Source organism: Mercenaria mercenaria, chromosome 19, assembly GCF_021730395.1.
Source record: "Mercenaria mercenaria strain notata chromosome 19, MADL_Memer_1, whole genome shotgun sequence".
In the NCBI taxonomy this organism is placed as follows: Eukaryota; Metazoa; Mollusca; class Bivalvia; order Venerida; family Veneridae; genus Mercenaria; species Mercenaria mercenaria.
Window position 1 is genome coordinate 32,102,974 of NC_069379.1, and position 14,216 is coordinate 32,117,189.

The 14,216-nt window shown below is 34.9% G+C and overlaps 2 protein-coding genes across 3 annotated transcripts in view; both read right to left on the minus strand.

Moving 5' to 3' along the window:
• Positions 1-14,216, minus strand: part of LOC123541799 (uncharacterized) — a 326,932-nt gene that overhangs the window by 40,231 nt on the left and 272,485 nt on the right. The window lies entirely within an intron of this gene.
• LOC123542383 (protein draper-like) lies at positions 773-10,159 on the minus strand. Of its 2 annotated transcripts, none has more exons than XM_053531020.1 (9): positions 9,965-10,159; positions 8,969-9,026; positions 6,247-6,906; positions 5,629-5,734; positions 4,595-4,665; positions 4,162-4,338; positions 3,500-3,796; positions 2,282-2,617; positions 773-1,716 (listed from the first exon to the last, which is right to left on the minus strand). In XM_053531020.1, the coding sequence occupies exons 2-9, from the start codon at positions 9,024-9,026 to the stop codon at positions 1,559-1,561; spliced, it is 1,863 nt and encodes a 620-aa protein (XP_053386995.1). In that variant the 5' UTR covers positions 9,965-10,159; the 3' UTR covers positions 773-1,558. The 2 variants fall into 2 exon arrangements, with proteins under 2 accessions (XP_053386995.1, XP_053386994.1); XM_053531019.1 differs by having other exon boundaries at positions 4,135-4,338.

The following is a 14,216-nucleotide window of genomic DNA, read 5'->3' on the forward strand; positions in this document are numbered from 1 at the left end:
TTTAACTTTTTTATTTCGTTTCACGTCATAGGAAAAAAGAAAATTGTACTCATACACGAGAAAGTGATTTAAAAATCAAATTTGGTTAATAATCTTGGATTTGTTTTTGAAATGCTGCAGCATAACTGATATTTTTGAAGTAAAACAATAAGCATATAAGTGAAAAAATAAATTTTATTGTCTATATACAGTGCATATCATTGTTGATCTGATTGTGTATATTTTGTACACCGGATATAGCTTATAATATGCTATTGTTTATCATTATAAGTATACATATCAATGGGTGAATGCGAAAGAGGTCTAAGTGATTCTTTATTCGTATATGCATTTAGGCCTCTTTGGTATTCAACCCCTGATAATTAAGTATAATTAATATCATGACTGCATCTACGTTTGTTGGTGTTTAAATCCATTCCGATAGACACTATTCAGACACTATTTAAATATAAAGAACTAATTAATATATGTTTTGTTTTGTTTAGTTGGGTTTAACGTCGCACCGACACCAGTATAGGTCAAATGGCGACTTTGCAGTTTTAATGGTGGAGGAAGACCCTAGGTGAACCTCCGTATTATTTCATCACGAGGGGGCACCTGGGTAAAACCAGCGACCTTCCGTAAGCCAGCTGGATGGCTTCCTCACATAAAGAAGTCAGCGCCCCGAGTGAGGCTCGAGCCAAATCAGTGAGGGGCAAGTGGAAAGGAAATAATAATAATCTACTCACTTATATATGTTTATATCCATATCATCATAGTTAAAATCCGAAAATATCTTTTTCAACCATTTATTTACATGATATCCTTGTACATAAAAATTTCTCGAGGCGCAATGGTAAAAGACTATGTTTTCACCAAGGAAATGGACACTTCAAGCGTAATTATATAATGTTAAAACATCTGTATTACATACAACAGAGCCGATCAATTAGAGAAAAGCAAACGAAACAAAGTGCAGACGATTACACAAAATATATCTTATGATAACAATAAATTCTATAAGAAGATCCTTCGAAAGCATAGAATTCAACCAAGAAAACTAATAGCAGACTTGGATTGTCTGGGTCTGTTGATAAGAGGTGATGCAAAATGCATCACCCTCATGTCCGTCCCCTAGCAACAAAATAGGTCGAATGCTGTTAAACAGATATTGAACGGACAACAACGAAAATGTAACAACATTATGTATATGTACCGAAAGGCGTTTTACAACCGCCACATAGCACTTAAAGATTGTTATGATAATTTATGACATCTGTCAGAAGATCCATTGGAAATATATAATGCAACCAAGCAGACTCGGTTTGAATGAGTGTGTTAAAACATTTATACTTAAACGATGTTTATCATAATCAAGATCTTACTGCTTTGTGTATAACATATTTTTTCTGACACTGATACATTTAAAACCAATATAAAATAACAGGCCAAAAGGTACAAAATTTAATCTAAAGCGTTTCAGGATTACCACACAGGTGCGCTTGGAAAAGGGCGAATGTGAAAATGGTGTACACGCTTTTACCACCATCTATAGGAAATAATGTTTTTGTTTGTTAGATTATACAAGCCTAAAGACACCAAACGTAGCGCTACTTTGTGCTTTGTTATCTACATTAGTATAGTCCGGGAGCTGTATAACTCCCTCTTCATAATCGTGTTCATTGTTCTTTATTTTTTGCAGCTCTTCATAATCGTCTGTTGATTGCAAGCCTTTTCCTGAAAAAAGAAAAAAGTCATAACATAATGCTTAAATAATTTGTACTATTATCTATTTTGTTCATCGTTCAGTTTTTAATATTCACATATAATATTAACGGAACTATATTATGACTAAAAATAAATAGCCTAATGTGCTTTAGATAAAAGCATAACAGTTCAGATACATGTATAACTTCGATGGAATAATATTGTAGCTACATAAATAGCCTAATGTGCTTTAAATAATAGCATAACAGTTCAAATATAACTTCGATGGAATAATATTGTAGCTACATAAATAGCCTAATGTGCTTTAAATAAAAGCATAACCGTTCAAATATAACTTCGATGGAATAATATTGTAGCTACATAAATAGCCTAATGTGCTTTAAATAAAAGCATAACCGTTCAAATATAACTTCGATGGAATAATATTGTAGCTACATAAATAGCCTAATGTGCTTTAAATAAAAGCATAACCGTTCAAATATAACTTCAATTGAATCTTATTGTATCCACATAAATAGCCTAATGTGCTTTAGATAACAGTTTAAACTCAACTTTAGGGGAAAAAAGATATTACTTTTACAAGATGTTTTCTTTTCAAAGCTTAGATTGTCTTCAACATCTGTTTCTTCATCACAGCCTTGTTTTTCGGTTATAACTTTCTCATTTTCAAAGCTTTTATTTTTATCTTTTTCACACGTTTCAAAGTGTTTTGCATTGCCACCTTTCTCGTAGAATGTCCGTGTTTTAAAGTTGATTGTTTTTTCATAGCCTGGCGTGTCAGGGGCAAAGTTCTCATTCTTCATGTTTTCAATATTTATTTTATGTTCTCCATTATCTTCATTGTATATATGCTCATTTAATTTTCCGGTGATGATCTTTTCATAATCAGCTTCAGATTTGAAACCCTTTTCTGAAAAACAGGAACAAAATGTCGTTTTTAATATTTGCCCTGAAAAGACCATAGCAGTATGTTTATTTTATTTACTAAATGCATTTCTTTATTTTCTAGGGGGTTTGGGTAGGAGGTTAACGTCACGCTGATACACTTATATGTCACATGATGACATTATAGGGATAATACACGTTTTTGTGCATTTTAAAACGTCTCCAGAAACCCGCAGAAATGTTTGTGACATGTCGAGGTCACAAAATATTACAAGGGCTTCTGAAGACGTTAATACACTTGTAAAACAAACGTGTATTGCCGCTATTCTTACATAAAAAAAAACATGCCTCGAGAACTCAATTTATTGTTTTCATATGTAATGACTAACGATTCCGGTTCAGTTTTGTTGTTCTTGGAAACAAGGAAATGGCATTTTTTATGCTACAAGAAGAGGTTTTTATGGAAGATACCAGATGTCAATCTGCGCAGAAATATATATATACGTCCCTGACAAAGCGTTTTAAAATATATAAAAATCACGTATTAACCTTGTTTGTAAACGACATTTTCTCCCGTTAGTACATGGGCGGATGCAGTGAAAAAAACTTCGCAATAGAGGAAGACCCCACTGGCGCCCCTGCAGCCAGGCATTTTTTTTTCAGACATGGGCGCGCACCGGGGTAAAACCATCAACTGGTTGGCAGTTTCATATTAAAAGAATTCAACACCTTCGGTGAAGTTTCGAACACACAGCGCTAAGGAAAAGGGATTCTACGTCGGCAACCTTCGCCACTCGGCAACGGATTTCCTGTATTTTCTTATGATAATATATAAAGTTGTTTGGATAATTCTCTCGTTATCATGAATACATACATGTAATTAAAATGGAAAAAGTAAAGGTTATACTAGGCCTCTTTTTATCAGTCTTCTTTGCATAGCTTGCTTTATCTTTTTCAATGTTAAAATCATCTGCATCAATTGTTTCGCAGGTATATTTTTCTTTAGCACTTTCTTCCATTTCAAAGGCTGGGTTATCTTTAGAAAGTTTCTCGATGTTACAGTCTGGTTCGCCTTTGACGTTTAAATCCTTCCCATAGCTGCTTGAAATGTCTTCAACCTTTTTCTCTTTTTCATTAATGGGATCTATTGCAAAACTGTAATTGCTACTCCTATCACCGAGTTCGGAACTCTGAACGTTATTATCTACGATTAAAAAGAAATAACACTTATATGATTAAATAACTACTAAACACCTATAATAAAATCAAGCGTATTGCAAGTATTATACCTAATTAGCTAACTTGATAGATGTGTGTAAATCTATAGAGGAAAAATACAATAATACAACATAATGTAACACTTACTCCTGAAGAAGAAAAGATAAAAAGGACATTATCCTGATTTAGCGATAAAGGCTACCTTGAAAATTCATAGACATCTAAATATTTCCATCTTGGTTTTGATTAATTAACTTGACGTCTTTGTTTAAATTGGTTTCTTTATTGAATTAAAACAGGAAATATCTTCATATCCAATCATACCAGACTGGTCTTTAAACATGATCTCACTTGTAAAGCTTGTATCTACTGCAACACTATACTCGCCGCTTCTGTTTTCGTCAGAGTCATCTAAGCCGTTTGGAACAGTATATACATCATTCATAGTCGACCAGCCAGGAATTTCATCATCAACGGACATTTCCATGTCGATTTTACCAGATATTTTGCTTATGTCTCGTTGTAATTCTGGAAAAAGAACGATTATGTTCTACACAGAATAAAAGAAGTCTGAAAGCGCTATTTACTGTGTTTAACAAGAGACAAGGCCCAATTTTAATAACACCAAGTTTGGAGATCAGTCCCAATATATAGCTTTTGCCATTGGTCAATTTCAAAACCGACCCACAATCAACCAGCCAGAAACTCGAGACTACACACAGACCCCTTTCACAGTAAATCAATCCAAGCGTGAGAATCTATCATAAGTAGAAATAATAAATACCTGGTGACCTTGACACCGCGTTTTGAAAAGATGCTTCGCTCACTCTCTCCTTCCTGCCTCTTTGTTGCCTTCTGAAATGAAGAGTTCTTTGAGAGTTAAAATAAAATAATCAGATGCGTGTACAAAACGGATACCGCAATGACTTAGGTGGTCGACATGTAGCATGTTTTTTTGACAAAACAATCATTTTAAATTGATTGTAAATCTTTTATCTTTAGGTTGTCTTTATTTTTGCATTTTGTAGTAAAGAGGCCGTTTAACACAGTATAATTAAAGGCAAATCTGACAGGGTGTTTTTCTGACATTTTTTATTCTGGAAAATGTCCTTAATTCTTTTCGTACGGAATGATTTATGGAATGACCAAACCTTAAGATTTATTTAAACATAAGGACAAAGGTCCCATAGGAGCAGCCATGTTCCAAGAACACAAAACACTACCATATCGCAGGTAAGGATATATAAATGACGTACATTTACTCAAATATACCAAGAAAAACGTTAAACAATGACAGTACAAAACGAACAAATGAATGTATACTGTGTGTTACCGCCTATAAACAATGCCAAAAAACAACTATGCTGGCATGTATTTTATTACATCTAAACCAAGGTTATTCTTTAACGCTTCTTTTCCACGTCACTACCACAGCCGATATTTTATATACATACTTTATGGACTTAACGCGTGGTGCTGTACCAAACTAGTGTTTCCTCATTTTAAGTCACAATTACTGGCAGTTCCTAAATTTCAAAAGTTCGAATCACTTGCCCCTTCTAAATGTCTTTAGGTGTAAATGGTTCTTTATATGAGGAAGTCATCCAGATCGCTTATAAATGGTTATACACAGGTGTCCGCTCATTTCTGAAACAGTGCCTGGAGCGACACCTTAGGGTTTTTCTTTACCACCAAAAGCTAGAAATATCGCCATTGTTTTTATGTGATTCTAGACCCAACGAGAAAACAAAAAGGAAATAACTTTCAAAAGGAAAGTTAAAATAACCAAGACGTGTGCCCCTCAGTGTTAAAACATACCTCCAGCCAAACAACAGTACTAATGCAAGCAGCACGACTGACACGGCTCCAAACACGGTTCCAAGAGCTATACCTAGAGTATGATTGTCTGCCTGTGGTGTTGTGGCTTTAAAAAGTACAAACGAAAATACTGTAAGTGTTAAAAGTAAATTATATCTTAGAAATTCCTTTACATAATAATTTATATGATTTCCAGTATACTCATAGTACGACATATGTTGAGGGTTGAATACCTTATTACAACGTTCTCATCGTGGACGAATTTATAAATCAACAATGCTCTAATAAAGCTTCGTGTAACAATAAGGTTGCAGCTAATGGTCGTTCCTATTAATCAATATACACAATATACATGTGGAATAGAATTATCCACGTCTTTTTCATTTTACATTTGCGTTAACACACGTCAGTTGTGGAAGTCTACACCTGTCTGATGTTGTAGTACATTATAAAACTATATATGAACATCAGCTATGACATAATGTACATATAGAATGTGCAAACGTATTTAAAATTCTTAGAACAATGATTTTTCCTTTTGTTATTGAGACTTAAATTAAATTAAAAGTTCTCTTAATCGTAGAAGACTTATAAAGAATTTACAATGTAAATACTTACAATTCGGCTGTGTACATAATGGCCCTTCATACCCTTGTTTACAAAATAAACAATTATCGGACTGGTTACATACAAAACAATTTTCAGGACAATCCAAGTCACAGTCTGTTCTATATATGTCATGTTTACAATATTTACATGTATCACCCATATAATGTGATGTGCAGTTGCATCGACCAGTCTTTTTATCACATGTTAGCGAGTTACAGCCTTTGCTGCAAAGTTGCGAACATTTTCTTCCAAAGTATCCAGGTTTACATTCGGTACAGTCTAATTCTGATAAACAAGAAACACATCGTTGTGGGCACTGAAGAGTGCAGTTTTGAACTGTTCTAGTTTTGTAATATCCATCCACACATTCTTTGCAATGTTGATAATTAAAGCAAGACTTGCATTGAGAACTGCATATATTTGTACAGTTATCAGTCCAAGGGCCGTGACTCTTCCCATCATGCCAGTATCCGTTATGGAATCCGTCATGGCATTTATCACATACATACGGTCTATCCTGCTCACATTTCACACAGTGCACCGGGCACGAATAATAACAATTGTCTCCCCAGTACCCGTCAATACAACCATTTTCACAAGTGCTATTCGAGTCGCAATTATCCGTTCTACAGCAAGCGCACGGTTTGTTTAAGCACTGTTCTTCACTTGCTGAAATGTAAATAAAACAAGCATTTATTGGTAAGCAATGCCCCTTTTAAGATACTGAAAAAACCTCAAATTTGAAATAATTGTACACCAACTATGATATTGAGGCCGAAATACAATGTAATAAACTGCCGACTTTCGTTGCCGATTGGCTAATTTTCGCCGACTTCTAACCATTTGTCCCTAACCACTGTGGGTTTTATAACCTCGCTTGTTTTGTAGAATTCTTCACGTGAGTAAACCATTTGGCTGGCTTACGTAAGGTCGGTGGTTCTTACCAAGGTGCCCGCCTATAGTTGAGGAATTGTGTCTTCTTCCTTCGTCAGAAGCTCGAAAGACCTAAGTTTTGTGCGCGCGTGTGTGTGTGTGTTTTTTTTTTTTTTTTTGTTTTTTTTTTGCTTTTGTTTTTTGTTTTGGCACGAAGCCAAACAAATGTGAACAAAGTCATTATATATCATCGTTTAAAGACGTTAAGAGCAGACTGTATTAATAGCTGCATGGTCTGTTGGTGTCTTAATATCGAAATTTACTGTCAGTGATATCAGACTAGAGTATACCGTATTGTTTTTAGCTTTCCGACTATCCTGCAGTTCACCTTTTCAGAAAGAAGTCTGACTCAATACGACAACGTCAGCATGATTAATCGACATTTATGTAGAGGATGCCATTAACCCAATATGAAATGTCTTTACCTACAGAAATACCGAAAACTTACAGAAAGCGACATAAATTCCTATTTCTGGTTAAGAATCGTCCCACCAGAAATGGTATACTAGTATCAATGTTGCATAGTGTAGTTAAATATTCAAGGTAGGAATTACATTTCGAATTTGCAGAAAAGGTATACCAAAGGTACGGAATACCATTCCGTATTTGCAGGAATGGTATACGATAATCATTTATTAGGGTATGGAATACCATTCCGTATTTACAAGAAGGATATACCATAGTAATGCGTTAGGATACGGAATAACATTCTGTATTATCAGGAATGGTATACCATCAGCACGAAGTAAAATACAACATGTAAGAGTAGTAAAGGTAAAGGTAACCTTTATGTAACATCTCATATATTCCAACATACAACACGAGCTGAAAAGCTCTAGTGCGACAAACTAGGTATCCCATAACAGATACTGACTTACCCGTGCTTATTTTACCTCCTGGTGCAACCCTTTTTAATGCTAAGTGTCAAGCAAGGGAGCTACCAATGCTTATTTTTATACGTCTGTGGTATCCCGCGGCCGGGGATCAAAAGTTAGACCTCACACACTAAAAGCGGACACAAGAGTAAAGAAATGTGTTCTATACTTCCAGGTATGGTATTTCATTTTCATGCAGTGAAATGCAATATGTAGAGTAAAGAAATGATTTATATACTTGCAGGAATGGTAAAGCATTGTCAAGCAATGAAATGCAATATGTAAAGTAAGGAAATGTGTCCGATACTTACAGGTATGGTATGTCATTTTCATAGAACAAAATGCAAAATGTAGAGTTAGAAAATGTGTTCTTTACTTCCAAGGATGGTATATCATTGTCAGGCAGTGAAACGCAATATACAGAGTAATGAACTATGCTCTATGATTACGGATATAGTCTGTAAGTGTCAAACAATGTTATTCAATAATTAGAGGATGGAATTGTATTCTATACAGTCATTGTCAAGCAGCTTTATTCAATACTTAGGGTAAGGACTTCTATTCTGTACTTACAGGAGTATACGTGGGCCATACTGGTCAAGTAGTGTGATTTAATATTAAGGGAGGGGAGATGTATTTTAATCTTAGAGGTATGGTCTGTATTTGTCAGGCAGTGTTATTCAATATCAAGGGTACGAAATTATGGTCTGATCTCACATGTATAGTGTACATTTATCGGGCAGTGATATTCAATATTTATTTGACAGAATTATATTCCCTACATACAGGTATGGTATATCATTGTCAGGCAGTTTTATTCATATTCAGGGTAAGAAATTATATTCTATACTTACAGGTATGGTCTAAATTTGTCAGGCAGTGTTATTTAATATTTAGGGTATGGAATTGTGTTCTATACTTACAGATGGGGCATATCATCGAAAGCAGTAACAGCAGTATCCACGTCATAACAGGCAGCATCTAAGACAAAATAATTAAAGAAACATGCAATGAGTATATAAGAGAAATACAATTTGGGTTTATATGAATTGCAATGCATTTGTATGAGAAACATAGTGATTTTGTGTGAGAAATCAGGTCGATAAATCCACATATCGACCGAACCTAAAAGGCAACAATTGTTTGATTATCTAATCCAGACTACTTATAAGCATAAAAGTTAGATACAAATATCTGCAGCCTTTGGTCATTTTTTGTAGTACATTTTTTTTATTTTTCAAGAACCAACTTCTTTGAAGGCATGATATGAATATATTGATTTTTCAAGCTGTCTCAAAATCTTAATGTTATGGTCAAAAAAGGTTTTTAATCTAAGAGGTAAAAATATTGTAAAAAGTATAATGTGATAGAAGATCGTTTCGGGGGATAGAACACAGCCAAGCCAAAACAAGTAGCAGATTCGAGTGAGGTAATGAAATGTGAAACAGCCCTCATGCCCCTTTAAACAACAGAAGCAAAATTGTTTGAGTGGACTCCATGATCCCAAACGACCAGAAAATACAAGTGTGTTTACCTGAAACACAGATCTAAACAGAAAAATGTGGTAAAAATGTCTTTGCAGAAAAAAGGACATGAAACTCCAGATAATATTCGCATGCACATGAGGTATATCAAGTTTCACTGGACTTATGTGAAAGAATGTGAGAACACTATAAACAGATGTAATGTTTTATAATATACCACTATACAGTCCTAACAGGAAACAAGAGACATGCAAAATTCAGACACGGAAGTCACTACAGTATGCGCTTGATCACTTCATGTTTACAGTGTATATTACTTTTCATTTGAGTTCAATAGAAAATGCAGGGAGTTGAGTACAAAAGGCAATAAGGTAGTCAGACAAATTAATGAAAAAAACTGATTACACTAAATATTAAAAGGAATATTTAACTCACCTAACCAATCCTGATCATCGAAACACTGTATTATATGTAAATGACTTAATGACCTCAGGATGCTGATAACTACACAAGATAAAGTTGATATCTTTCACATTATTACACAAGTGGAACATTTGGTGAGATAAATATTGAATAAATGTTACACATTAATAGTACATTCTGCATAGATATGATCTTTTGGTGACGTCGGTCATTTTGATAACTGGTTAACTGTTAAATCGTCCGAACGTTCATTGGTTACCCGAATAAAGTGTGCTTCATTGCATTTTTACTTAGTCGCGAATGATGTTTTACACTGACACTGAATGAAAAACTGTAGTTATTGTCATCTTCGATCGATTTAATCACAATAATGTCTAAAAGTTTTATGAAACATGCCGACATCTATTAAGTATAGGATAGTGTTTGAATGTTGCGCTGTAGTTTACATATGCACCAATATTCCTAAACTTGAAAGTAATAGTTTTACATACTGCGTCATTTGTTACTATTGTATGCTAGGGGGGATAACAAAATAATGTAAACACAAACGTCGTCAAAAACGACTGTTTCAACAGATTTATAGAGTCTGACAAAATATTCATCAACATAGAATATTTGGGAAAGCCAAATAATCAGAAAAATGAATGTGAATGGGTCATCCTCAGAGCTTCGTTTAGAAGATCAAGTACTTTAGTCAGATTGGAAGTTTCTGCACTTCTAATGCTGCAAAAGTATTTGAAATAAGAAGATTCTGGTCCTGTTTCCTACAAAACTGCCTGTTGTTGGGTCGTACTCATCGTTGATGTTGTAACGTGCCGATGTCTAGTACGATCATGTAGTGTTATCTAAACGGCCCATATGCGCTGTGTAGGCAGTCTCTTCTAGGTTTGGCTTTACTGATCCGAAAAGTGGACGGATATGACGGTTATGACTTCTTACTTCTTATATATGGTAACATAAAAACAAAATTGAGGATTCCATTTATTTTTACATATTTATTTGAGTTTTTGTGCTAGTAAACTAGTTTTAACTCTCCAACAGTGGTCTACCACTGACCGTTCCAAAATGTTCATTCATTCTAAAATCACTATATGTTCTTTGTAAATATGCTTCATTTCACCCGAGTGGAAATTAACGGGTGCTCGAAAAATGCAGCTGTCTGATTGGTCTGTTAGATCCCTGATGTCATGTCGGAATTATGAATGGGTTGCGGTTTGACAAAATTGATTATTCCACTTATGTGTACATTGTTTTAGAATTATAAAAGTACATTCTTTACGATGGTATAATTTATTGAGAAACCTTGAGCAGGCCGTCATGACTTCCGAGGTACCATAACCTTCTGAATATTTAATGCTCATTCACCTATATGCTGCATATTCGATGTTCTAACAATGTATTTTTCATCAAATTCTGTTGAAAATCGTTGTTTTCCTAATAAATTGAAGACAAAAACATTCGTCTACAGTTTCTGGTAAGGGTTTCCAGCGAGCACCTTGCAAACATTATGTGACCGTGAAAGAAAATAACATCAATAGAGTGCACACGTGTATTATGACGTTTTGAAATATAAACAAAAACACTAATATTATACGAAGTCAGTACACTTAGTACGTTTAGTCAGTGATATGTCGTTGGCCGAGGGGTTACGGTATTCGTATTATACTTTTTCGTCGTGAGTTCGTTTCCCTGACCCGTTAAATTTCGTCTTTAAAACTGTAATTAATTTCGTTTTCTTCAAAACGGTTCAATGAAGACAACACGAGTTAGTTATTGCTTTGTTTTCACTTCTAAACGCCAGAATACTCTGCTCTATAGATCAACTGTATGCATCGAGGCGTGTCTGCACTTTTAGCTCATAACAATACTGCGGTAAACGCCGAGGATAGTGGATAATTCACGCCTCACTTATTGCCGTTGAATTATATTACTCGCGCATGGTATTTGTAACGATAACGTGTTTATGTTATTATTGAGAAAAGGAGAATCGGGTAGTGAAACCATTACCCGTGACAAAAATGTTGTACTACTTTTGAATCGTATTGACTATAAAGAAAATGAAGAATTACCAGTAAAGACCAGATCGACTTTTCCGATAATGTTTTTGTTATCATTTTCTATTTATATCTATAGTTCGGTTTTTGAGGTCAGCGATGTTTTTGTACTGGTCCGTTATTAAGGTAATGTTATTCAGTACGCTATATAGTGGTTCTTACCTAAATACGGCTCAGGGGCGTAGCTAGCCCTGTGTTGATGTTGATTCATAATCTTTCTAGGGGTGTCCGGCGGGGGCATACCCCCTCCCCGAAACATTTTGTAAACAATGGTGCAATCTGGTGCATTTTTGGCGTTCTTAGGTGCTTTATTTAGTAATGAAAATAGACAGTTTAAGGAGCATAAATAAAAAAAATAAACCCTTTACTCGGCAGATTTTTCTCCGAAACAGATCGAGCTAAGTTATCAAACAAATACAAGCCGCGATTATGTTCATAATAATAAGATTGTCTAAAAGAAGTCTATTTTTCTGTCCTTTTTGCCAGCGAATTGATGATAACATTTTTCAATGTCAATGTCCATATTTCTGTAGATCTAACTATGCAGCACTGCTAGTCCAGACATACGTTCAGCGGACATAGTAGATCTCATGTATTTTTTCACCCTTCTTATTATACTGATCTGCCTCTCAGCTGAGGTTGTTGAGACCGGCATGGTGATAAGCACCACCAAACATATGAAAATGTCTGGATACAGAGTTTTGTTTGTGTCTTTTAAAGTTGCACTAATGTCAGAAGGCTTTGTTTCTTCCAAAGACCACCGTACTCTCCAGCGGGCAACTTCACGTCTGAAGCTGTCACGATCTGCACTGAAGTCGTCATGAAACACATTAAATAGCGCATCTTCTTGAGCAGTTGTCAATTCATGAACAAGACTTGGTATCAGATACAGTACTTTGAATCTGTCGTTGGCGATCACAAGGCGATCTTCTAGTTCTCAACCAGATGGTCAACGAACGGATAGAATTGTGCCCTTTTCCAGTATTCCGAGATGGAATCGGCGGGAACATTGCCACGGTGGTGTTGGTGTCGAGCTGTTCTTGGCTTTGAATGTTCCACTTCCTGTACTTCGGCCATGGCCACTGCTTTGCCGTACAGCTCATCCCACACAGAATCGTTCGTTATTATTACGTATATACCTAATATTTCTTGAACATTTCAAGACATAGTTGAAGTTATCCAAATACAACCGAAATGAAGACCATATTAGATATATAAATATATTTCAAATTATGAATTTAAGACCATTATGCGCTTCCGTAGATATTTTTTCAAAAGAAAATTGATTGTCTTCGGTCAGCAAAAAACAGCCTATCACCTTAAAGAATATCCGTTTTCGTTTTGATGCTTTGCATACCTTTTTGAATGTTTAAGCTTTGAGATGCATATAAAGTATAGATCTACACTTCAAATTAATGAAAAAAATATTTAGTTATTATAAACAGCCCATCGTCCCACGAAAAACATTACATTTTAACAAGTACAAGTGTTTCTCCGAAGAACAGTAGTGGGACATGTACAATGAAGACATATACATATATTGAATCTAACCTTCAAAATATATGATTTTGTTCGAAAATGTAGGCGTACGTAGACAAAACAGAAGTGCAAAACTCTTTCCTGTCGCATCTACGCGCCTGATAAATATGCTGATTTCTCAAATCGGTAGACAAGTCTATAAATTGAACCTCTCTCAAACTGCATGGTAGACCTGCGGAGGGTTGTGATCGTGGATATTTTGATAGGTGCATTCGTCAAGTTAATCAAGATTAAGTTTACATTTTACAGATACAAAAGAATATGCCATTTCCCAAGTAGGATGTACTTTGTGTTTGCTATTGTTGTTAAATAGTATTAAACAAAATAATAGTGACATTCATTTTTCCGCTAAATGACGAATGCAGTTTTGGAAAACCAAAATTACGCGTAGTGTAATATATTATAGGCTGAACACCACTAAATCCAGCTGTTCTTTATTTCATATAAAATCCACTTACTTCATAACGGTTTTTCGACATTTTCTAGCATATAAGATTTTCAGAGACTTATATTCCCATAAAGAACTAGATCGCTACTTTAGAAAAACAAAAAGAAAAGGGGGTGTTAACTTTTATATAAGAAAACTACAGTTCGTTAAATACAACCCGCTGAATTTACTACTTTTCGCTTCTTTCAATTTCTCTTTTCGTGACATTAAATTCTTACGCCGC